Raw genomic sequence first — 25788 nt, forward strand, 5'->3', positions numbered from 1 at the left:
GCAATGGGCAGAAACAGGAAATTCCACACAAATATGAGGAAGAGCTTCTTACTGTGCAGGTGACTGAGCACTGGAACAGATGGCCCAGAGAGGTTATGGACTCTCTCTCACTGGAGATATTTGAAAACTGACTAGACGACATCTTGTGCAATGTGCTCAGGGAGGAATCAGCTTCAGCAGGGAGGCTGGACCAGACGACCCACTGTGATCCCTTCCAATCTGACCTATTGTGTGACATTCTGGACATTCATCCACTCTCAATAGTGTGACCTCTTTCTTTGAGAAGGACACAAAGAGACAAGAATGAGGAGAATGTGTTCATAAAAAAAAAGTGTCTAGTCTCCCTTGCCAAGGAGGCTAACAGTGATTTAGACCAACTCAGAGTTGACTTCTATCAGCCTCTGGCCAGTTATCTCAATCGACTGAACAGTGAGATGTTCACTTGAGAAAAAGGCAATACCAGCTAGCACTAACGTCCTGTACATAATGTGCAGCTCTCATGATGCACGTCAGCCTTCCCAACTCCATCTGGGAACAGACTGTGGAGAGCCTTGGGAGCAGGGCTCCTGAGTTAGCTGAACATTTCTGTGCATCCTGCTTTTTTTGCCAGGTGAAGAGATCCCAACAGATTGCTTGAGTAACATCACATTGGGACACAGGTATGAAAAGCTTAGGCTGCATTGGCACTCTTAAACAGTCCTGGGAAGTATTTCCAGGCACAGAACTGTAGCTGTCTGTATTATTAGGACAGTCCCTTGTACATCTCAGCTCAGACTAACTAATGCTGTCTCACACAAGGCTCAGATGTAGTTTGTGGACTGCTCACAGCAGGCACTTTATGTGATGACTGTGCTTTTCTGGAGGCCAAACTGTTTAACCAGGACAATTGACTACCTGCTGTACAGGCTGCCATCAGTGCTTACAAAATGTCCCACATATTTAATTTGTGAGTTTTAACCCAACCCTCATGTTGAGAAGCAGAACCAAAAGTCTGTATCCCTGGATGCCAGACCTTTCAGACCCAGAATAATGTAGAACTGGAAGCTGTTCCTGAGGCCCCCTCCTTGCAGATGGTGCCATGGCTAATGAGTGTTGCAAGGCGCTGGTGGAGGCCTCTGTGGACCAGTATTTGTTTCCATTTTCCCCGTGGTGTGCAGGGAAGGAAAAGGCAAAGTCATTAGCTCATTAGTGGTTGCTGGCTGATGGCAGTGCTGCTTCCTTATGCACACGGAAGGATTCACTCCATTCTCGAGCCAGACAGCCTGAGGAGATCCACACCCCCCACATCAGAGCTCCTGAGTTCTGTCCCCAGTGAGGACACTGCTGTGTGCAGGGGGCAGCTCTTGCTGTAAACTGCACAGCAGCAATCCATCTCCAGCTGAAACAAAGGGATGCAAGTGACAAGTGATCAGGACCTGGCCTGGGTCACTGGTCAGCAAAGTTCTCACTGTTTTTTTGCCGTGAGAGGTCCATTTGGTCAGGTGTCTCCATGGCAGCCTTGCAGGAGGGGATGTTCTGAACTGGTGGCTGGCAGCCAACATGGCTGCTATTGGCTAAGGGGCACTTGGCACAGGGCACTTATCCTTACAGGTGCTGTGTGGAATCTCAGGAGAGAGGGAGAGGTGGGGAGAGGCTGGCTCCTCCCCACATCCCACCTCTTCATTTAGGCTGTGCTAGAAATTTCCCCCCTTATAGACAGCCTCAGAGATTTCAGAGGAGGAGAGCCATTTGAGACTGGGCAGCAAGAACCCCCAGGATGAGGATACCCATCCTCCTGAGCCTTCTGTTCCATGCTGCAGCTGCTTCTCACCAACTGTGAGTGATGCTGAACTCCTCTTTCAGTCTCTTTCATCATTCTAGCTAGATGGACCACATCCCATGCCATCAGCTCTCATGCTTCCTGCTCTGTCAGGTTACCCCAAGGAGTAGCTGAGTCACACACCTTGCCTCCCATGCCTTAGTTTGACTCCTGCAGGTCAATACAAGATTTCCGGGGGTCTTCCAGGTCAGACCTTAGGCCCAGAGATGTTTGCTCTGCAGTCGCAATGCAGATAAAATAATTGGTGTCTACACTGCAAGGTTATGAAACCACCTCTTCTGAAGACTGCATGGGATGTTTTTGGAGAGTTCAGAAGATTACTGGAATAAGGGGTTTGAAATATATTATAGGGCTGTACTTAAGCTAATCAAGCAGAAACTATTTCTCAAGTTTTAGGGAAGCAATAACTTTGCTGGGCTCACTGTTGCTTTTGAATGTTGATGGAAGCCATGGCACATTGCTGAGGGATTCTGCAGTAGTAGGCCACAGCAGGGCAACTTTCTTACACCTCTTGAGACCTCAAACTGATACCACCTCTGCTGTCTTCCCCCACCACAGACATTACCTGGTGGTGATCCCTGCAGCTCTCCAGTACCCATCCACCCAGGTTGCCTGCCTACACATCACCTGTCATGAAGCAAAAGTTCAAGTGAATCTGGCCTTGGAGCGCTTGGCAGGATGGGAGCTCTTAATGCAAGAAACCATCCAGAAGAAGAAGACTTTCCTGTGCACTAAGTTCTGGGTGAGCCACCCTAGACAAATGCCATCACTGATTTTCTTTTCAGGAAATTGCTTGTGTTGCTCCCTAACCAGGGGTGACATGGGTGGGGTCTGCTTTGTCTTGGTGTGAGCCTTTCAGGAAGGGAATAGGTGGTGTCCAGGGATGCACAGCCCAACACAGCCTGTTGGTTAGCACTGAATATCCTTTCTGAATCTAATTTTGAAATGAAATTTACATTTGTTAAAATCTGCCAGAGTTCTGGATACTACCTGTGTCCTTCTCCTCCATTACAGACCAGGTGAAGCAGCTTCAGCTCTTTCTGAAGGACTTGTGCAGGTTCACAGCTAAAGCCTGGGGAAATGGTGTCTTGCAGCAGTTTCTGTAGTACCTGAAGTCAGGCAGCAACTCAGCTCTTGGGAGCTACTGAAGACTAGTTGGATGGAAATGAATATGCTTGTTTTTCTAAACAGCATCTTAGAGGTTATTTATTGTTGGTGAGAACTTAGCAAATGTCTGGGATAAGGCAGACATATCTAAGCAATATCCCTTCTATTATACTGTATGTTCTGTGCTGAGGCTGCTGGGGTCTTTGGTGTCCAGAGTCTTTCTGGCTGTGTTTTTTTACTTTGGATTTCTTGCTTGTAAGTGCTGGGTAGTTCTGAAAGCCTAGCATTTGAGGCTGTGCAACTGCTTGATCTCTTTATTTTGATTCTCTGCTACCATCACTCACCTTCCTATCTTCCTGAATGAGTCTGAAGACTCCAAAGTGTCAGGTGCTTGCTTGTCACCAGTGGGAAAAAGGACAGATTCCAAGGCATGCAGGGCCTGCTGCTGTTTATGTAGGAGTGAGTGAGATCTGGATGTGATCTAGTTTCAGGGGTTGTTGCTGATTGTTCCCTCCTGGAACAGTGAGAGGGAACCAGTTAGTTGTTCGTCTTTACTGCCAGAAGATTACCTCCTCTCTGTCTGTACAGGTTGCCCCTCCAGCTGATGGCACAGAGGAGGTTGCCACTGTAAAACTGACCATCACAGGAGATGGGGTCAATATTGAGGAGCAGAAAAAGGTCCTGATCTGCAAGTCCAGGAATGGCACCATCATCCAAACAGAAAAGCCCATCTATGAACCAGGGCAGACAGGTGAGATGCAAATGGGATCAGCTGAGGGTCCCAGGCTTTTTGCTGGTTGCACCATGTGGAAAGCAGTGCATGAACAGCCCTAGTAGAAGGCTCTGAGACCACATCTCTTGCTGAGTGGTGTTTTCAGTGTTTGTAATGTCTGGTTTGTGATGACTGTGGAGTTGCAGGAGGCAGCAGATAATGATAACCATGTCCATGGTACCTTCCATGTGGGAATGTTCATGACAGATGTTACCACAAGTGTGTCTAGAATGGAGACAGGAGCTGGGGAAGCACATGGAACAGAGGTCTGTAGGGAAAAATTGACATCTGATAATATATTCCCTGATTTTCTTGTCTTCAGTGAAATTTCGCATTGTGACTCTGGATGAGGAATTCCTTGCACTCAACGATTCGGTAAGTGAGTCCTGGGGGCTATGGAAGAGGCTGCCTTGTACCATACATGGATCCTACCTCCCTTCCACCCTGCTCATCTGCCAAAGCTCCAACTTTTCCACATTCACCCCTGGCAGGTTTTATGAATGTGCAGAGGGCAATAGCAGCTGCCAGGAGGATGGCAGAGGTGTGCATGTCTCTTGCTCATCTTGGTAGAATAGTCATGCAGCTGCAAGTATGGGACATATTGATTCCTGATGTCATGGTGTCACAGGGGGAGTGAACAGATTGTAAATCAGGTTTTCCTTCTTGTGGGGAAAGGTGCTTTTAATCTGCACCCTACAAGTTGGAATGTGGGAAGTGCTGCTTAGACATTTTTAGGACAAAGTTTTGATTGCAACAATGTGGAAATGTGTCCAGAAAATACATTTTCATCATTGGAGATGTTCAGAACCCTGCTGAGAAGGCTATGAGCAATCTGCTCAGAAAGACATGTTTCAGCAGGATGTTGGATTAGGTGGCCTCCAGACAGTTATTCCAAATTATGTGATCCTATACCTCTGTAACCCTCTTAAGACCACATCTGAACCAGAACTAGGTTTGTCTGGGTAGTGACTTCTGAGTTTTTCTGTCAGGAAATCATTAGTAAGGACTAAGTACTCCAGATTAGTTTTTCCTTTCCCTTTCTTCAGACCTTACTGTAATGAATCCGCCTGGTATTTCTCCTTTTTGGAGGCATTTGTTTTACTTTATATTGTTGTCAGTGCTGTTAAATTTCCAAATCACCAGTTGCACATCCTTCTGAGTCTGAAGTACCTTGTGTATGTTTCTGGTATGTGTTTCTCTCTTCTAATGTTTTTTGCATTTTTTCCTCTCCAGATTTCCCTGTTTCTCCTGGTGAGTGATGCTGAAATCTCATGTTAGAGTAATGGTGATGGCAGTCATTTCACTGTGCTGTACATATTCAGTTTCTGGTAGATTTTACAGACCTCTGAGTGGAATAGTAGATCATTTTTGTTGTTGTTGTATGTTAAATTTTTAAACTAACATACATCTTTCAGCTTATTTTTTATGCACTTCTTTGAGGTTATGCTTCCAGGCACTTCAGTAGAAATCTGTTGTTCTAGACTTGCAAAACAATAAATAGAAAACTTAGATGCTTATGTTAGAACTGCAAAGAATCTTTGCTTAAAAACATAGTTTAAATAAGTGTAGAAGGAGGCTCAGATGCTGAGAGCAGAATCTGAGCATTATCATGTTTTCAAAATTTCCTGATCAGTCTACACCAAACCTCATTTCCTTAGCTATAGAACCTGTTAGTCTACAACACTGAAATCCTGAATCTCAGTCTCTATGGGATGTGGATCAATGCGATGCTGGAACAACTCCCTCTTTCTTTTGGGTGCAGGACCCTAAGAACAACCAGATAGAGCAGTGGCAGAACGTGGTCCCTCAGGATGGCATTGCAGACCTGTCCTTCCAGCTGAGTGATGAGCCCCTGCTGGGAACGTATGTCATCAACGTCACCAGCGCCAGAGCCTACGGCAGCTTCTCCGTTAAAGAGCGTGGTATGAGCACGCGGGGTTTGGCTGAGCTGCTGACAGGACCTTGCACTCCTGGTCCAGGAAACAGGGGGTTTATTCCTTGATAACCATCCTAGGAACAAATGGGAAAATGGTAGCATCTGTCATAGAGAAGAGTCTGAGCTGAGGCTCAGGAGAGGAGACTGCTTCAGGACCTTGGCTTAGCGTGTGGGAGGAGTGTTGTGCATGGCTTTTGACACAGCTGATTCCTATGGATCTTGGAGTCAGATAAAACAAAGCAATTTAGGATGGACTTTTCCAGAGATTATGAAGTCCAGTGGCCTCTCACTTCACTTTCATTCCCTAATCAACTGTATTGGGAGGCCAGCCTTCTCTCAGTGAAAACAGCTGTCAGAAGTACCAGGGTCATGGGCATTTTTGGTTTTAGTTTAGGAAGAAGCAAATCATCCAGAGCCTACACACAAATCTGTTAAAGATACATGGAAAATCTTTCCTTTCCCAGTCCCACCACCTCCCTCCTCCTGTTTATAATCAAGTAATTGATTATTCCACCACAGTCTGCCTCCATGTTAATTCTTTGTGAAGGCTGTCCCTGGGCTGCGTTTCCTACAGTTCTCTGTTTCTCCCTTCCAGTGCTGCCAAAATTTGAAGTGATCTTTGAGGCGCCAAATCAGATTTATTCGCTAGAGACAACCTTCCCACTCCGGATATGTGGCAGGTGAGGATCTGATTGGAGGGATGGCCCTGTGCTCATTTCTGGCCTGATGTGCACAAGCTGGATGGGTAACCATGAGGAGCTAAGGGCAACTCTACTACACTTCAGTCACAGAAAGCCAGAATATTCCATGGCAGCTGTTTGCACCCTGTGGCAACAGAAAACATTCCTGTAACTATCATTCTGATACTCTAATGCCTCTTTTCTAAAAACACAAATCTCCAATACCTGGGGAACAGCCTACCCTTTTACAAGCAACAGGTTGTGGGACAGGACATGGCAGATATGTGGTGTTCATCTCCCTGAAGAACAAACTCATGGGAAATGATGGGAAGCTTTTCCAGATTATGCTCAAGTGGAAACTAAAGGGAGGCAAAAATTGCCCCAGGTATGATCTAAGGACAATGCTACAGTTAGCCCTGTGCAAAGGTGATTTTTTTAATAGAAGGCACTTTCTTAATTACCCGTGTTTCTGGTCATAAGATGATGAATGCCTTCAGCACATCCTGGGGTTATTGCAGGTGATGCTGATATAGTGCAGTCAGCACCTACAACATGCTAGTTACCCCAAATAATTTAGTTCAGTGCTAATTATATCACAAAGCCCTTGATCTCCGATCACTGCACAGCCCTGTCCTGGCCTGCTTGCTGGGTCAGGACTCCTGGGCCTGCTGTATGGCTTGTACTATAGTGTGAGTATCTGGCAGTGAATGGTCTCTGGGGGCTATGCAAAGCAGGCCATGTGTTCTCCCACTGTGTGTGACTGTGTCTTCCTTTCCCTGCTCCCCCAAACAGATACACTCGTGGGAAAAGCGTCCAGGGGGTGATTCATGCCAGCGTTTGTCAGAAGATAGCCCCGTTCCTGCCCAGTGCTTCCAAACCCAATCTCTGTTACAAATTCAGCAACCAGGTGAGATGCTTAGGAAGAGCTGAGCCATGTTCAGGGGCATTTGTGCTCAGCCTCAGGGTAACACAAGGCTGCTGGATCCTTTAACTGAAGTAACAGCGATGTTAACCCATTGTTTTGGCTGCTTGGCCACTGCTGCTAGTGCACAATCAGCAGCTGTGCCTGATAATTGTGACTGGGCGTCATCACATGCCTGCTCCACATCCTGGGCTGCAATGCCAAAAGGAAAAGCACTCTGACAGCAGGGGTTTCATGCTGCTGCTCCTCTGCCACTTCCATAACTTCTAACCCAAGTGCCTCTCTCAGACCTTGTTTCTCTCCCCTGTACTTTCAGACAGATGAGGCAGGTTGCTTCTTCACAAACGTGAGCCTGTCCTCCTTCAGCCGAGACTTTCGGTACTATCAGAACAGCATAGTTGCAGAGGCCTCGCTGGTGGAGGATGCCACAGGTAACTCTGGAATTTCTGGTACCTGGGAGGAGGCAGGTGAAGATGTGCAAATCTGACCAAAAGCACTGGAGACTTTCAGGCTAGCAAGGGACCTGAACTTTCTGAGCCCACTGGGGCCTGCTATGTTACCTCATGGATAGAGACAGAGCAGCTCTTGATGATGTGACACACTCACTCTGAGTGTAGTGTCAGGTGGTGAGGCTCTCTAAAAGCTAGAAGATAAATGGGAGAAAGACCAGGTACACAGAATCTTGGGCAGATCACCACTGGGATGTGAAATGTGTGTGCAGCTGAACATATCCATCCATATTACCAATGGGTGACTCTCCAGGAAATTGCTGAGGAGTGCTTGGCTTTCTTGTTCCCTCTCTCAAGTTTCTGTCTTGCTGCTTTCATTCAGAAATACAGGTCAATGCTTCCCACAAATTACTTATCTCCAGGATTGGCGGGATAGCCTTGTTTCATGATGTGAACTCTTACTATCACCCTGGACAGATGTACAGAGGAAAGGTAATTCCCAGTTTCACTTCTTTGAAGGGGAGAGTGTGAGCAATGTTTCACAGTAACCTTTACTTACTGTCTTTTCTGACCCCATCTCTAGCCAGGAGCTTGGGAGGGCACAAATGACTCCCAGAAACAAAACTCTGGAATTGTCCAGTGTCAGAGTAACACCCAAGACTGCCATTTACCAAATAACCCATGGCGGGGAGCAGCTATGGGCTTTAATATGTGGGGTGCAAGCCCAAACATCTGGAGTTTCAGCAGCCAGGAAGTCTTCTGCTGTGAAGGAGTGGAGAGCATTGGAGGTTGGACCAGATGACCCACTGTGATGCCTTCCAACCTTACCCATTCTGTGATTCTGTGAATGAACATGGTAGTGCAAGTGGTAGTATGACAGGAGCAGTGGCAATGTTGATAAAATTATTAGTGACTGAAAGAGTGATTTGCTGTCTTTGGAAAAATTGCTTCTGACTTGGGGTAACCAGAGATTCTGTCTGCTAATTAGATTCTTCTGCACTTCTCTTGCTCCCTATGATATTCTCAGATTAAAGTAATTGATTACCAAGGCAAAGCACTGAAGAACAAAGAAGTCCTCCTTGTAGTAAACTGTGCTGAGCAGCAATTTAGGCAGAAGTACATCACTGGGGACTCTGGAACAACTTCATTTAGCCTGGACACCTCTGACTGGAACAGCACCTTGGCCTCCCTGGAGGTAAGTGAGGAAGGCTGTGTCATGTGGCAGGGGTATGTGTGCATGTCAGAGCTATTTACTGCCCCACAGACATCTTCCTTGTTCCTTCCTGCAGGAGAGTAACTCATACCTGAAACACCTCAGCATGTTCTAGATCTTGGCTGAGATCTTGGCTCTCCCACTGAGAGCTTATTCTCCAGGACCTCGTTGCTTTCCTCATGAGTTCTCCACAGACAGACTTGTCATTGGCATTGCTCAGATCATCTTACCAAGGTGATTTGTAGCTGACTTGTTTAACTAGAGAAACTAACTGGCTTGGTTTTTTAATCTCACCAGGCAAGTGTCCTGCCTCAAGATTCCGACAGAGAGCCTGAGACAGCTGACTTGAGTTACCAGCGAGCCTCTTATTTCATACATCCATTCTACAGTACCAGCAGGAGCTTCCTCTCTATCATCCGTGTGCCAGAGACAATGCCCTGTGGTAAAACACAGTCTGTCCAGGTGGACTTCAAAATTTATGAGGAAGACCTGGAACATGGGCCCAAGCGTGTCATCTTCTCCTACTTTGTGAGTTTCTGGGAAAGCACTAGTGGGTGACAGCTGAAGGGCCAAGATCAGGATCTCTTAAAGGTTCAAGCCTGATGTTTGATAATCTTGGCTCAGGCCAGGACAGGGAGTTCCTCCAGTCATCATGGAACTGGATCCTGGTTTTGATCCTGGTACTGCACTAACAGCAATAAAGGCAGAACCTTTCTTTCAGGCTCTGCACAGGTGCAGGGCAGGTATTGGCCTTACCTGTCCTCGCCGCCACTTCATCTCTGAGCTCTCTTTACTAGCTGAGAGCAAATAAAGCTAATATTCCTCCCCCAACCCCCATTTAATCTCCCAATTTAATTTCAGGGATTCTTAGTGATCTCAAAGTCTATGTGACTATATGACCATCCCTTTCTGTGTTCTCCTCTAGGTCACAGGCAAAAGAGGCATAGTCCATGCAGGTCAGCAGACTGTTTGGGTTGGGCTGCCAAAAAGTAAGTGCACTCCCCAGTGTAATTTCTAGCAAGCACTCAGTGATATGCAGCATCCCCTCTTACTTGGACAAGTGGTGTAAGCCTCCCTTCAGTGTAGCCTCCACTTGTGTGCTGTGTCAGAGCACTGTGCCTTTCAGATTTCATGCTCCCTTTGCCCTCCTGCTTTGTACCAAGAGAAGAATACTCAGCATTTCCTAGCCCATAGGCTCATCCTCTGTTTTCTTCAAGTCTCCTTTTGCTGCTGCTTACCCTGCAGTCTTACCCTCCATAACAACTGTGTCTCCAAATAATCTGGGTCATTAGGATGCCACATCTTATAATTTTGATGTCTGTTGACCCACTGTTTCCTATCTCTCATTCTGTTTTTTGATTCCTGAATTATAAGTATTTTGGGATAAGGTCACCTCTTTGTTGGTGATGGGATGGGAGATGTTGGGTGAGAGGAGGCTTTGAAAAATATCTGAGAATCTCACTCTTTGTGGAGCCAAGCTTGAACTCCAAAGTAGTCTCATGTCCCCAAGGCAATAAACAGAAAAGTCTTTTGCTGGCCTTGAATACCAGATCCAGAGATGTGCTGATTGTTTTAGCAGTCTCTAGAAATCTCTTTGGTCTTGAAAGACTTCAATAAATGAGGAAAAGATTTAAGCAGGCACACACAGAATGGCAAAGCTGATCATACTCTATTTTCACTACCAGTCTAATTCCTCTTATTTCCTCTCTTCTCCATCTAGTGCTGGAAAGCTCCTTCTCCATCCCTCTTACATTCAGCTTGACCTATGCCCCAGCTCCCAGACTTGTTGTTTATGTCATCTTCCCTAATGGAAAAATCATTGCTGATTCTGCCATCTTCAGTGTCTCCACGTGTTTCAGAAACAAGGTAGGGTTTGTGTCTGAGGCTATGACTAAATGTGTGAGCAGGGATGTGTCTGCTGCAATGAAAGGAGAGCTGTGTTGCTGTGTGTGGCTGACACTGTGTGTGATGCTGTCACACAAACTGCGGTTTGTGACTGGTGAGGTGTGCTGTGATGTTTGGAGAAAGTGTGTGCTCAGTATTGTGGGGGCTGCTGCAATGCTTGGGAAAGGCAGAGAGCTGCTGTCTGTCTCCATAGGCAACTGCAGCCTGGCAGGATCATAGATAATCCAGCCCAGCACAGATCATTTGTGTGGTTCTCAGAAGAGCTCAGGGCTGCTCTGCTGCTGCAGCAATTAGAATTGCTAGTATGTGGTATTGGGATGGCATCTGAAAGTGGATGATGGAAGAAGTGGATTTTACTGGCCATCCACAAAGGGCTGAGTGCATCTGATCATTGTGATATCCTTGGCATTCTGCTTTCTTGGCTGTGTCTTGCACTGCAGAGGTGAATTTCTGAGAGGGCATTACCCCTGCTGCACAGCTCCACAGCTGCTTGTCTGCCATAGACAGTCAGATTCAAGCAAGAACAGGAAGAGTTTCAGGAAACTGAGGCAAATCCCACAAAGAGCCTGGAGATAAGGTCTACATTATTTTTGATCTGGGGCCCCAGAAGAAGGGGCTTCATAAGAAAGCTGTGAGGTGTGTGACCGTGGCTGGCTGGTTTGCTGGGTAAAGAAGAGAGGTCTGTGTTCTGATACAGGAATGTCTCCACGTGCACACTGATGGCTACCCCTCTGGCATCATTCCTGTTAGAATCTCAATGTGGTCTTTTTTAAATACCTCCTGGGGGTCTTTGGGAGGTTCCTTTGTTTTCTGTCCAAGGCAGGTCATTGGAAACTCTCTTCATGCAGGTAGGTCCCTTGCCTGCTTGGGAAGTGGTAGGGTGGCCACCCTTAGAGATGTTACTCAGGCATTGCCTGCATTCTTCCTGTCCAGGTGGAGCTGAGCTTCTCCACGCCAGAGACTCTTCCTGGCTCACAGGTTGGCCTCCGCCTGCAGGCAGCTCCTGGCTCCATGTGTGCTGTCTGGGCTGTGGATCCGAGTGCCTTTTGGATGAAGCCAGGAAAAGAACTGAGCAGCCACTTGGTGAGCGAGCCTGCTCTGACTTTTTCCCTTCTCTCCTGACACCAGACGGGAGGGAGGCCACTGCACCTGTGCAGAACTTTACTCCAGGCAACTGAAAGCACGGCCTGGAGGGATCAGCAGCGCTCCCAGTGTGGATGGGTAGGGATTATGGATTAAGGAGGATGTTGAGCATCACTCAGTGGTAAAACAGCTTCTGTGCTGGCACTGTCAGAGAGCCCAGGAAGAGTGACAGCGATCCTGGTCTTTCTGGCATATGTTCATGTATAGTAGCCAGAAGCAACTCAAACAGGCCTTGGATGTGAGAGGGGAAGAGAATGCCAGGTTTAATTTGCATTGATTTTTTTCCCCCTTGCTTTCTCAGATCTATGGGCTGTTCCCATCTGTTTATAATGCCAGGTATCCTCGCCAAGTGTCTGAAGATGATCGTTCGTGTGGGTTCCCAAATTCTGATGAGCCTGATGTGTTTACAGCATTCAGGGTAAAAATGGTTGATTTGGTGGGTTGAGATAATTCATGAACTGAGGGAAACGTGGCCCCTGACTTTACCAGTATCCAAGGGGTGCTGCTGCAGACAGGACAGTGAACAGGTGCAGTTTAAGCCCTTGTAACTCACTGGTTATTTGAATAGGTGACTTGAAATGTATAAAGAAAAATCATTGTGTGGTTGCCACACTTGGGTTGTGTGACTCAGGATGCCAAGGATTATTCATTACTTTAATTGGATTTCACACAATTTGTTTAATCTTCATAGCATGAGCAATTGCACCCTGCAGGCAGAGAGGCATAGTACCCAAATGACCATATGTTTTAAAAGGAATAAATTTGGCTGACTCAGACCAGATGAATTACCTTAGAAGACCTTGTTTGTCCATTGCTGGGAATCTGAATTATTCCTTCTTAAAATGAAGCAAGAGAATACAGAGGAGAGCCAAGCCCCACTGCATGAGGGGACAGGAAGGGCAGAGGGCAGAGAGGAGAGGACAATCTTCTGATAATTAATTTTTTCCAACAGGAAATGGGGCTAAAAATTATGTCTAACACCAATATCAAGAAACCCAGAGTATGCCCAACCTCTCAATTGTCACCTATGCTGCGAGAAAGAGGAATGTCTATTTCCAGGCCCATGTTGACGTTTGCCCAGCCCCATAAAGTGTATAACAGTAAGCATTTGACAGCTGTTTCTTCTTACATGTGAGGCTTAGTCTTTCATGTGAAAGCAGTCCTGGGTTTGAGCCAAGAGGCAACACTTGCTGTAAATGCAAATGGAGGAGAAAGAGGGTTTCCTGTTCCTAAACCTGTTGTGCTTGTGTGAGGGCTGTTAGTGGGATGTCTGGATCTCAGGTTTTATCTGTGGAGTGAGGGAAAGGTTGCATGTCCCACAGTGCCTCCACATGCAAGTAAAGTCCAAAGCACCTCTGACATTTGAAATGAGGGAAGGGATTTTCAAATTTGGGACAGCATATTTTTTTCTGTTGCCATGCTTTTCAAGAGCTGACTGCAATTGCTGCAGCCTGAGCTGTGCTGGAGCTCCTCTGCTCTTGACCAGGACCTGAGGACCGTGTGGTGACTATAGGTCTTTGTTGTTTCCAACAGAGCATCTGACATCAACCTATCAGCCCACTATGTTTCCACCTTTTTCTGCAGCTGAAGAGAAAGCACACAAGCATTTTCACCAAACCTGGCTGTGGGATTTGTATTCTGTGGGGTGAGTAAAGTGAGCAGTGGGGGTTTAGTCTGGGTCATTTTGTGTGGCTGGGAGTGGCAGAAGATGCAGCTGAGTTTAGATCATAGACAGCTGTGCAAGACACTTAAGAACATACATCATGGGGCTCTTACCTGTAGGCTGCTCATTGCCTACAGGTATGAGGAGCTGATGTATTCATTAAATGCATTTTCCTCTACTAGCAGTGCTGGTCATCCATGAGAGATAGCTGGCATAGGAAGATAGAAAGGCACAAGGAGCAGCAAACCAGCTTAGTTTTCTATGATCTGCTTTTGGTAGTCCTGTGGGCTTGCGTTTCCCAAAATGTGTTCACAGATATATCCTGGTATCCAGGGGCAGCTGATGTCCATAGAAGTCCTTCACAGGACTGAAATTGTGTCCTGTGAGAAAGGCTTAGTGTGTACACAGGGTCTGATGAGAGAGCTTTTCGAGATTTTTCATCTGAGAATTCAAGATTTTCTTGTGTGTTCTCTGAAGACTGAAATATGTTCAGGCCAGATCCTGAGCATATTTCCCATCAACATCTTCCCTCTCCCACCTCCACTGTCCTTATAGATACATCTACCTCTTCACCCCTAGCACAACAGATATTTCTTCTGTGACTTGTTCACCAACCTGACCTGAGCCACCAAAAGTTTCTGTATTGTGTGGGTTGCCTTTCTGTACACACATGGTAAAATAAGCTGAATAATACCAGTACCTTTAGCTATACCTGCTTTTTGTGTTGGCTGTGTGGCAGCTGCAGAACAGTCTGCTCCTTTCAAAAGTTGTGATGTGTGCACAGGACAAGTCTCTGCCCTGCCCTTGTGCTGGACTTTAAGCTGTCAGTGTCTCACAGGACAGAGAATGGCTGGATCAACCTCATCTGCTAAGCCCTACTGCTGCTAGTCCTGTTGCTCTGTTGGTTTCTGGTTCTCCACTTCTAGGCCAAGAAAAATAAGACTGCTGACATCTGTAAGACATTTTTAGATGTGCAAAGGGCAAGTACTGCCTGTAAATGATGGCATCTTGCAGCCATGTACCCTAATGACCCAAGTGTTCTGTCGGTATAAGCACCTGAGGCGGGGTCCCCACTTCTACAAGGACTTACTTGTAACCCTGCAAGGGCTGCAAGTTCAGTCGGGGTTGGACTGAGGTGAGGGGATGGGTGCTCTGCAGAGAAGAACACAGAGCAGGTCACCTGGTGTGGCATCATTCAATTTAATGCTTCTGTTGCTGTCCACTTCTCTCCAGCCCCAGTGGGAACAAGAGTGTCACTGTCACTGTGCCTGACGCCATCACAGAATGGAAAGCAGGAATGTTCTGCACAGGACGGAACGGCTTCGGGTTTGCTCCAGCCTCCCGGCTGATTGTTTCCAAGCCCTTTCTTGTGGAGCTGCCCGTGCCATCTTCTGTGGTCCAGGGTGAGACCTTCCACTTGAAGGCCACAGTCTCCAACAACCTGCAGCAATGCATGAGGGTAGGTGAGCCCTGATTGTCTCTGCAAGGAAAGCAGGACATGGCTGACACCTGTGGCCTGTGGTCATAGAGTCACAGGGGAAAGGACCTTAAAGATCACCCAGTTCCAAGTCCCCTTTGGGAAGTCATGGCAATTCAGTGACGTTCCCTCTGACTGGAAAAGGGAAAACATTATCCCCACTTTTAAAAAAAGAAATAAGGAATCACCCTTGACATGCTTGAGAGTTGGGCCTGTGCAAGCCCCATGAAGCCCAGCAAGGCCAAGTGCAAGGTCCTGCACGTGGGTTGGGGCAATCCCAAGCACAAACACAGACACACTTGTTGCCCTTGATAACTCTGGCCAGGTTGCCAGGACTTTAGGTTTCCGAGCCTGATCCCTGGCTAATCAAACAATTGGTGTGTATTCCTCTCAGGCTGTGCCCCTGCTTCTACCCTCTGCAGGCTTCCTTTTTGTGTTGTTGGTGTTCAGTTATTGCCACTGCCATCCCTTCTGCTCCTTCAGATCCAAGTGAGCCTGGAGGAGTCTGCACACTTCCAGCTGAAGCCATGCAAAGGCTGTGTCTACAGTAGCTGTTTATGTGCTGGGGAAGCCAAGACCTTTCAGTGGAGTGTCACAGCTGAGCAGCTGGGTGAGAAGCACAGGGAGGTGTGGGGTAGAATTGGGAAGGGACGGGACCAAGGTGGGGGAGTTTTGTAAGAGCTGGCACAGAGTGAGGAGCTGTTTGCTCTGTTACCCAGAGTACTTATTTGCACTTATCCTATGGTTATGGTTACTCACAAGCCTGTGCTAGGAGGTACAGAAACATATAGGGCTCTGATCAAATTTTTTGTCATCAGCAGGTGATGTCTATTGTATTAACAGGAAATGTTTCCTCAGGAAGTGTCTTATGCACCTAAATGTGTGTTATTTTCAGGGCTCGTGAACATCACCCTCAGCACAGAAGCTGTGGCCTCCAAAGAGCCCTGTGGTGAGGAGATACCATTTGTCCCAAAACAAGGACAGAAAGACACGATCTCCAAACTCATTCAAGTCCGGGTCAGTCAAACTGTTCTGTTGCCTAAGCCTCAAAGGAGGCTTTGTGCAATTCCCAGATTTTGTGTGTGCTAATTTTGGGAGTTACCCCTTGTTATTCAAAATGTGCAATTATCATCTCAGGGCCTGAGCTGGGCTAAGCCGTGAGGGCTGATGGATGTAGAAGGTAAAGGATGTCCTCCACTTCATATCATGGGAAACTTTAAACACTTCTTTATGTCCTTGCCTCCTGAGTTCTCTGCTGAATCTGACAGCACCATTTTCACAGATATTTAGAATTCAGGATATTCTGAAAATGCATGCTGGTTTCTGATCTGAAGTGAAAATGGTTGAAAGTAGTTTTTATTTTTGTGTGATGATGAGATGATAGTGCAGCTGACTGTCCACCCTTAACCAGGATTCTGAACATACCTTCTTCTAATCCACTTGTAATCCTGTTTCTCTCCTGGGTGCTCATTAAAATTCTACTTTTATGTGCTCCAACAGCCAGAGGGAGTGTTGGTAGAAAAGGCTCACAGCTCCATCCTGTGTCCCGAAAAAGGTAGATGGATTGCTTTCTACTTTCACCCTGTTCATCACACTCTTCCTGCCTAACCACCTTCTGGGTATTTCCACTGGTTGAACTATTTTTTCTGTCTGCATGATGAAGTTACAGAATTGTACTCTAATTGTGGTGCCAGCTAGGGCTTTCTCCTAGACTGGGTCATGGGAGGTCTGCTCTTTAACCATTAGCATCCCTGGCACTAATATGACAGCTTGAGGTCTTTTTCACCTGTGGAAATAAAACCACACTACTGAACATGGTGAGGCTGGAGGTCATGGCTTAGGACGGCTGTTCCTGTCTTGAATTTTATGGCATATGATGGGGCCATCAGCTGATTTTGAGAGCATGAGGAGCATTGAGAAGACAAGCCTGCAGCTGAAATCTTAAATGGGATGGAATAACTGCTGTAGAGAAAACCAGGTGGCTTTGACCCCTGTGGGTTTCCAGGAGAAAATCCTCTCAACCTCTTTATAAAGAGGTGTGCTAGGACAGCACAGTTACCATGAGGTGGATGGAGGAAGTTAAGGGTGGAATGGGACATGGATTTTGGAAGTGATTTACAGCCTCTGTGAGAGGAAAATGGGAAGTTATGACAGAACAGTCTTGAACAGTTTCTGTGGTTTTGAAGGCTTTTATCATCAGAATCTCTTTCTTTTTCTTCTGACTGGTGTCAGGCAATCCAGCAGAGGAGTCTGTTTCCCTGGTGTTGCCTCTAAATGTGGTTGAAGGTTCAGTCAGAGCCACCGTCTCAGTCACTGGTAAGGAGTTAAGCTATGGTAGTAGCCTTGCAAATCCCATATCTCTGAGTTTAGTCCAAGGAAAGCCCAAATTCCCCTACACACCACTTCTGAGGTTTCCAAGGTTCCACTGCCATGTTCTTCTCATTCCCGATTACTGATAACCTAAAACATGTAGCAAGGGAGAGAGTGTTGTGTTGATGAGCTTCCCTGCCAGGATGGGAATGTGTACAGCTCATATGAGAGGCACGGTGGAATTGATAAGGTGGCTGGACAGAGGTGTCCCCACCCTGCTGTGCTGGGCCCACCTGGCTTGGTGCACTGCTGGGAATGGTCATAGGTAGGAGGAGGTGAATCTTACTGCCTAGGAGGTGCTCAGGGTGCTTATGTTTTGTCTCAGGGGACCTCATGGGGATGGCACTGCAGAACCTGGACCACCTGGTGCAGCTGCCCCACGGCTGTGGGGAGCAGAACATGGTGCTGTTTGCCCCTGTTGTCTATATGCTGCAGTACCTGGAGAAGACGAGGCAGCTGAGCCCTGAGATCAGGGACAGGGCAGCTGGATTCCTGCGCAATGGTGAGTGCAACAGAGCCACCGTGCTCCTCTGCCTTCCCCGGGTTCCTACTCCCCTTCCACCTGGAGCACTCAGCCACCCCATTCCTGCACAGTGACTTCATTGCAAATACCACTGGGAGCACTCATGTCCTATCCTGCTTCCCAGGGTACCAGATACAGCTGCAATATCAGCACCCTGATGGCTCCTACAGTGAATTTGGTACCAAGGATGAGTATGGTAACACTTGGTAAGCCCTGGGTTCTCTCCCTGCTGTCTACCTGCTCTCTGACAGCTAGAAGGTAGGCAGCTTTCTGCTTCCAGCATGAAATCCTTGCTGTCCTATTGGATCCAAAGGGTTCTAGAAGCTTTGTGTACTAGGGCACCTCAGTCCCGGGGATGAACTGATCTTGAACCAGCGTATTAGAAATAGCACAATAGGTAAAGAGAGATCCACCAGTTTCAAACTCCCACTTTTTTCCTTAACTTCTTCTTAGATTCTTTCTTTCCACTTGTTCTTCCTGCTATTTCATGCGCTCCACCTCTCTCTGATTCTCTCTTGCTTCTTTCATGCCTATTTTTCTGTTCTCCTCGATCAGGCTGACTGCATTTGTGGTTAAATGCTTTGTCCAAGCCAAGCCATATATTTACCTGGACAACCGGATTATCCAAGCTACTCTAACCTGGCTGGAGTTCCACCAACTTCCCAGTGGTTGCTTCAAAAATGTGGGACAACTTTTCCACACATTCATGAAGGTAGGAGCCAGTGCACCTTGAAGGACAGCACCAAGCAGTTCTTGCCAAGTCTGCTGGTAACTGTTTAAATTCACTTGCCTGTGTTGTACTGCTTTCTTGAGCGGGAGTAAGCCAGAGATACATGAGACCTCTCCTGAAAAGCTTCAGTATTTGCCTGTTAATTTTCCCAGCTTTTTGGATGTCTATGCTTTTTTTAGGGAGCTGTAGATGGGGAAGTCCCCTTGGCTGCCTACATCACTGCTGCATACTTGGAGGCAGGAGTAACACCAGAGGTAAATACTGGGATTCTTTGCCATGCTCTTGCCTTAAGATCTGAATCTTAAGTGTTTAGTGGTAACACTGGGGCAGGCAACAGAGCACCTTGGAGGGATTTGTGGGCAAAATAATTCAGTGGGTGAGGAAGATTTTACAGCTTCTCAGGAAAAACTCTCCCTTTGAGGAGGACATCCCAGGCAGGGAGAAGGTGAGGTTAAACTACTGGGAACCACTGGACTTCATCGCTAGATACCATGCTGGCCATTTCCCAGGAATGAGCTGTTCATTCCCCCACCTCCCTTCCCCTTGCTGGTCCTACCCAGCTGAAGGCTGTTTATGAGGTGGGTGGAGCTGCTCCCACAGTCAAGTAAATACACATAATGTAACTCCTAATAGGGTTTAGCTTCACAAATAAAGCAGAAGTCTGGGAAAGGAGTGCTGTAGGGCAGCTGGAGCTGCATGCTTAAGTAATGACAATAGGAGGGAGCTCTTACAAGCGCTAAGGATTGTAGCTAGTTACTAGGCTGTGGTACAGGCAAACAAAAAACCAATTAACTTGATGGAGAAACACAATTGTAGACATTGAGAAGTGAAGCTCTGGAAAGCAGAAAAATAAGTGAAAAAACAATGCTTTTCAATGGAATGGAAAACAGCGGGCCTAGGCAAGAAAAAGGAAGGCAGATGGAAATTAACCTTCTTTCTGGCAATAAATGTCCTTCAGGTCACCCTTTTTCACCATAAGTACAATTATTCGCTGTGAAGATGAATTAAACACAGTCACCCTGCTCAGCAGGCTGTGTGTACGCATTAGCAGTTGTGCGGTTTTGCTGCTGTTGTCTTTCGACTGGGAAAGTAAGACATGGTGGTGTTACTCCCTCAGGAAAGGTGTTCATTTCATTGGGAGAGCACTGCTGAAGCCCAAAACCAGCTCAGGGGGGAGGTCTATAAAGCACCTTTCAGCAAGGGCTGAAGACACTGCTACTGCTGGTAGAGAGAGTGCAGGTGTGGGCACAGAGTCACCGGAGCGAATGAACTGGGTGCTTTCTGGCACAGAAACCTGTGCATGCTCCTGCTTGTGTCCCAGAGTCTGCCTGGCTGCTGGGGGTTTGTGTGTGACCAGCAGCATGTCCCTCTCTCCTGCAGAGCACGGTGGTGCGCAGGGCTCTGGGCTGCATCGCTCCTGCCCTCCCCAAGGCTGCCAGCGCTTACACCCAGGCCCTGCTGGCCTACACCTTCGCCCTGGCTAAGGACTCCCAGCGCACCCAGGAGCTCCTCGATGTGCTTGCCCAAAAGGCAATCAGAGCAGGTACAGGGGTCTTGGTGCCAGGGGAACGTCAGAGAAGGGACAGGTGACCTTTCTGAGCCCTCGGTAAGGGGCAGCCTGGAAGGACCACAGCCTCACCCTCTAGGTCCTTCACTAAAGAGAGTTTTTGGGAATGCACCGAATGAGCTCATGCCATGTGCTGCCGGCACTGTGGTGTGGGTGCAGATTTCCTTCAGATCTCCTGCCTTTTTCTGGTACCTGAAGTGGAGGCTGGGGTTTGGGAGACTTGGGAATTATTTTGCAGGATTGCAAAATGCCAGAGAGGAAAGCAAGCTGCTCCATGTCTTGTTAGTCCCTGACCCTCAGGGCTGGCCACTGGACAGCTGGCTAGTACCAGGTTGTTAGTGGACCTGGCAAACAGAATTGGACATCTGGGAGGTAATGCATATACAGATTATTGGCATATTAGTTTTTGCATGTCACCTTGGTGTGGAATATGGAGTTTTAGGTATTGCAAAATGCATTGGTTTTTAGCTGCCCTGGTGATGTGATGACCCAAACAAAAGGTGTTTACCCAATGGTCTCTGCAGACACAAGACACTGCGTCTAGGAGGCTAGGCCACAGGAGTTCTTCCCTGACATTCCTCAAGATTCCCTCTACTACTTTCCTTTCCCAGATGGGCAGATCCACTGGAGTCAGACATCATCCAAGCCCAGAACCAGTACCAGCCCTTGGTCACAGCCAGTGCCTGTGGACGTGGAGTTGACAGCCTACGTCCTCCTCGCCCTGCTCTCCAAGCCAAATGTCACAGAGTCTGACCTCACCACAGCCTCGGGCATCGTGGCCTGGCTCACAAGACAGCAGAATGCCTATGGAGGCTTTGCCTCAACACAGGTAACTCATGGCTAGGGAAGGGAATGTTTCTTGAGAAAGAACCTCTGCAAGATATGCACACACTGTATGCAAGTGTAAATGCTTTGGGCAAAGGAGCCCTTGGATATGGAGGTCCTCAGGATGCTGATTTCAAGTGTCTCTGGATGTCAGAGATGCAAATGTAATCATGTTTTCCTTTTCAGGACACAGTGGTGGCCTTGCAGGCATTGGCCAAGTATGCAGCGCTGACACACAGCACACAGGGGAATGCAGAGGTGAGGGTGAGATCTCATGGAGGCTTTGGGAAGAAGTTCCAAGTGTCCTACCAGAACCGGCTGCTGGTGCAGGAGGCGGCACTGACAGAGGTCCCGGGCAAGTTCTTGGTGCAGGCCCACGGCAGCTGCTGTGTCTTTACTCGGGTAGGTTCCCACAGACCCTGCCGTGACCACCCTCATCTACTCATCTTGTCAAAACCAAAACTCTGCTGCAGCTCTGTGGAAGGAAATGCCTCGTGCCAATGCAATAAACCTATGTGTATGAGGAAACAGACAGAACCTGCCCAATTATGAGGATCATGATGCTTCCATGGCTTTCAGGAGTACTGGAAGATGAAAATGCTTTATAGTGGTCCTACTGCTGTGTGCATGATTTGCACAGTCTCAGCTGAAAGTTTGAGAAGGAGCCCATGGAAGGTTTCCACTCGGAGTGACCTTTATTTTGGGTACTGGGACGAGTGTGCTTACTGCATATAATTTATCCATTCACTGTCTCGGGTTCAATCTCAAGGAGTCAAGTAGCCAGTGGAAAAAAAAAGGTGTTATAGATGATATCAAGTTAATTATCAATGTCTTAGTCTGTCTTTTTGTCTCTCCCTGCAGATGGTGCTGAGGTACAACACGCCTTCACCACAAGACTCAACATCCTTTGCCCTGCAAGTGAAAACTGAGCCGGTCAATTGCACCAAGGACAATGCCCACTCTGTTACTGTCCATGTTGATGTCAGGTGACTTTAAAGATCTCATCCCACTTGGGAAGGAAAGCTGGGCATGGCTGGAGAGCTGAGAGTGCTTCTTGGCTGAGTGGAGGCACCAGGCAGTTTCAGCAGGAGGACCAGATGGAGAGCCTTGGCTCTTGCTGGAGAGAGGTGTGCAGTAGTCAGCTGAGACTGGGGATGCTCAGAGCAGTGCAGCCATCCGTGCACCCTGTGAGAGGGAGCAGTGGCTGCCCTGGCCCCAGCCCTGGCTGGGCTGCCTGGTTCAGGGCACTGCACACAGGGACTCTGTGTGGTAAAGGGAAGGGAAAGCTGGGAGAGATTCTCTTTTTAATGTTCTCCCCCAGAGACTCTCTTTCTAATCTTCTCCCCCAGGTACAATGGGAAGAAATCCACTTCCAACATGGTGATTCTGGAGGTGTCCTTACTGACTGGATTTGCCCTGGCTCCAGGATCCGGGCTGTCTGTAAGAAGTGTGGAATCAGGGTGGGGATGTGGTGTCAGTGGGACCATGTGTGTCCAAGGAGAGGGGAAGGCTGTATGGGAAGGTTGCATGGGAAGGTTATATAGGAAGGTGTTGCCTGTCTCTTCTTTGAGCAATCTCACCATCCCTTCCCCTCTGCCAACAACAAACTTGGACACATACTGTTGGCTGTTTCTACGGGCCTTGAGGATGGTGATACTTCTGACCCAATCAGCTTAGCATACCCCTGTCAGCTAAGTACCCTAGGCTCTTGTCCTTGGGGTTTGCAGGAGCTGAGTGGCCCTGCAGGGAGATCAGCATGAAGCTATAAGAGTCGAAAATACATTTGGAAGTGAGTGAATGAGCATCTGCCAACTCAAACTTAGATAAACCTTGTTGGGATGTCTCACACTTTCAAATGATGTAACTAAATTGTTTTCTCCTCTCTCCTGTCCTAGCTGCAGCATGGACACTCTGTGAGAAGAACTGAGAAAATACAAGGAGGTGTTGCCATCTACTTGGACAAGGTAATGTCTATGCTGCTGCAGAAGCTGAAGGAGTGGAGGGCACTGCCAGAGTTTTTGGGAGAATCCAGAACTGGGGCTAGCAGATCAGGATACTCAAGATTCATCTTGAAGTCCAGTGTTTGAGTCTACACAGTTGTTATTGTCAGTAGTAGGATCAAATTTAGGCGAGGAATAAAAAGAACAGCTTGTAAGTGAACTGTAATTTATTTTCTTCCTCAGCTGAGCCATATCTCTGACACATATATCCTCCATCTGGAGCAGGAGATTGAGGTGACCAACCTGAAGCCAGGCCATGTCAGGGTCTATGACTACTACAGCCCAGGTCAGTGTGGAACCATGGGGTGCCTGGGTGTCTGCACTTGGCTCTGTGCAAGGATAACTTAGATCTCTCCTGGTCTGTTGCAGAGGAGCAGGCCCTGGCTGACTATAATGTCTTCTGCATCTGAGGTAGGTGCAAATCCCCTCCTCAGCCCTCTGTACAGACCTTCTTCTGCACCCCATCCACTTCTCTGTGTCCCATTGGAGCCCTGTGTATCTCTGATTCAGCATGTTCCCTTCATCTGGACTGTATCTGAAACTCTCTAAGCAGAATTCATTGTACTAATTTCAACTTATTATATTTGGGTATGGAGAGTTTCTCTTTCTGGGGAGGAGCTGAAGTAAAACAAAGATAGTGGATCAAACAAAAAAACTCTTTCCTTTAGAGTCCTTAGTGAGAGCCTGTGCTCCCTAACTGTTAGCATGCCAAAGTTAATAATTTGGGTCATATTATTTGCTCTCTGGCTTATTCTCTCTTCTGCTCTCATTTCTCCAGGGACTTGGACTCCTTCCTTACTGCCCACTGCTTCAGCTCACAGGGATCCCACTAGTCCAAGATGCCTTAGGACAGTGGGGCTGCTGCATTATTGCTCCTGGTATAATGAGACGCCTAGAAAGTCACATCTCATGCTTGGGATTTTGGTGCTGGGACACATCTCAGGTTCGATTTCAGGACTAACTCCAGCCTTACCTATGCTGCTCATTCTGACAGCCATTACCTGGTGAAAATTTTTGAGGTGTCTGATTAATTCTGATTGTTTTAATCCAGGGATTTTCTTGCTTGCAAAAAGAATAAAAATAAAATACAAATCATAAATCTGTCTACTGTGATGTGTGTTTGGACTCTGTGACAGTGTTTACCTGGGAAGAGTGAACAGAAGCAAACTCTTTATCTCAGCTGTGTCACTGGCATTCATTTCCTCCAGCAGTGTTGTGCAGCCATCAGTATGGGGTCAGGACTCTAGTCCTGCATGGAGACTGATTCCACTGGGCATCATCTCCTGCACACAGATGTAGCTGAGCCATAAGGTTTTGGCTGCTGGTACACTTTGTGTGGATGTAAATCTACCCTGCTGTGTATCTCACAGACTGACTCTGTCCTTCTGGCATAGAAAGCAGAAAGGAAGTGATTTCAGTTTCTGTACCTCCTGTGGAGCTGGATCTTGTGCAGGACAAGTCAAACATGAGTTGTCAGGAAGGGGTGGTGCCCTGGGGCTGAACGCCCTGCTCATGAACGAGGAAAGTGAGCAGGGTCTTTGCCACATTACAAAGAGCTGGACAGGCAATTCAGCAGCCAAAGAGTATGTGAAAATTCAACATCTATCACCACTTTTTAAAAGCAAACCTCACAATTTAAGTGCTGGTGATCACAGATCTTTTAGGTTGACAGTGTCAAGTCTCTGTATAAACAGGTAGATCTCCACAGACCCTCCCTAGAGCTGGCTGTAAGAGTGTGATGGCTAAGTGAAAGGCAGGCTTAAGAGTGGAAGGCCTGAAAGACAGGTGAGGGTTGAGGGTCAGGATTTGGTGACAGCCCTGAAAGCTCTCCTTATCCTGCAGCAAGGCTAGGATTTGTGGTGGTTTAATGGGAGGGATTTGGAAAGTGTGTTTAAATTTTAACTATGATGCTCCAGAGTATCCTGAAGACTCAGCAAATCCTGTCTGTGAGACAAAGACATGAGCATTTTGAGTTTTTTTTGTTTGAGAGTGAGCACACCGAGGCTATGTGCCAGCAAGGCAAGCTGCTGACAGCCTGCTCTGTGCTTCATGTGCAGTTTAAGAGGGCTAGAATGAAAGCATCAGCAGCTGGATGGTAGCAATACCTTCTGCAGCACCAGAAGTGGCTGAGCTGATGTTGCATCTTTGTTTAATCAGGTGTTTTTCCTCCTCTCTTTATTCAATTTCCTCAGTAGTCTGTGAGCAAAGCAGGTCTCAACTACAGAACAGAATTTTTAATTACTTTCATTGAAACTTTTTAAAAAGACTTTGCAAATATTTCTGATTTCTTTGCAAATGTCTTCTCTCTCTCTTGCCCTTACCACTGGCAAACTCTGTCCTTGCTGGTATCAAAAAGCAGAACTGGAGCCAGTCAGGCCTACAGCTTTTACTGGTATTTGGAGAGTACACTGCCTAGAGCTTGGAGTCTTGCTGAGAGGGAGGAACTCCACCTACCATTGCCAATGCCACCATGTCCTTATAATCTGTTTTGCAGAGCTTAGCAAAGCAGAGGTCTGAGAAAAATGCCCAGCACAGAGGTTTATAGGGAATACAACTTGTGTGGTGGTTATACACACACAAAAAGCCAACCTACCCCTCGCTGACACCACAAGGGGTAGCTCATGCTATTAGTCCAGTCACTCCCAGTATGATCCAAATATGAGCCCAGTGTGCTACAGTCACTGCCA

At 47.3% G+C, this 25788-nt stretch overlaps 1 protein-coding gene across 1 annotated transcript; it reads left to right on the top strand.

Annotated features, from left to right (window-relative positions):
• Positions 1-1078: 1078 nt before the first annotated feature.
• Positions 1079-24025, top strand: LOC120497752 (alpha-2-macroglobulin-like protein 1). The gene is made up of 36 exons (XM_039699639.1): positions 1079-1125; positions 2378-2561; positions 3515-3677; positions 4021-4073; positions 4932-4949; positions 5461-5620; positions 6230-6314; positions 7107-7221; positions 7553-7667; positions 8068-8177; positions 8713-8880; positions 9196-9426; positions 9824-9887; positions 10619-10764; positions 11737-11886; positions 12248-12364; positions 12899-13063; positions 13482-13591; positions 14843-15068; positions 15570-15696; positions 15982-16103; positions 16587-16641; positions 17319-17402; positions 17782-17958; positions 18104-18185; positions 18535-18691; positions 18889-18963; positions 20090-20260; positions 20896-21105; positions 21288-21503; positions 21963-22087; positions 22451-22541; positions 22997-23065; positions 23285-23387; positions 23471-23512; positions 23880-24025. The coding sequence occupies exons 1-35, from the start codon at positions 1079-1081 to the stop codon at positions 23509-23511; spliced, it is 4332 nt and encodes a 1443-aa protein (XP_039555573.1). The 3' UTR covers position 23512; positions 23880-24025.
• The last annotated feature ends 1763 nt before the right edge of the window (positions 24026-25788 follow it).

Source organism: Passer montanus, unplaced genomic scaffold (genome assembly GCF_014805655.1).
Source record: "Passer montanus isolate IOZ18808 unplaced genomic scaffold, ASM1480565v1 scaffold137, whole genome shotgun sequence".
NCBI lineage: Eukaryota > Metazoa > Chordata > Aves > Passeriformes > Passeridae > Passer > Passer montanus.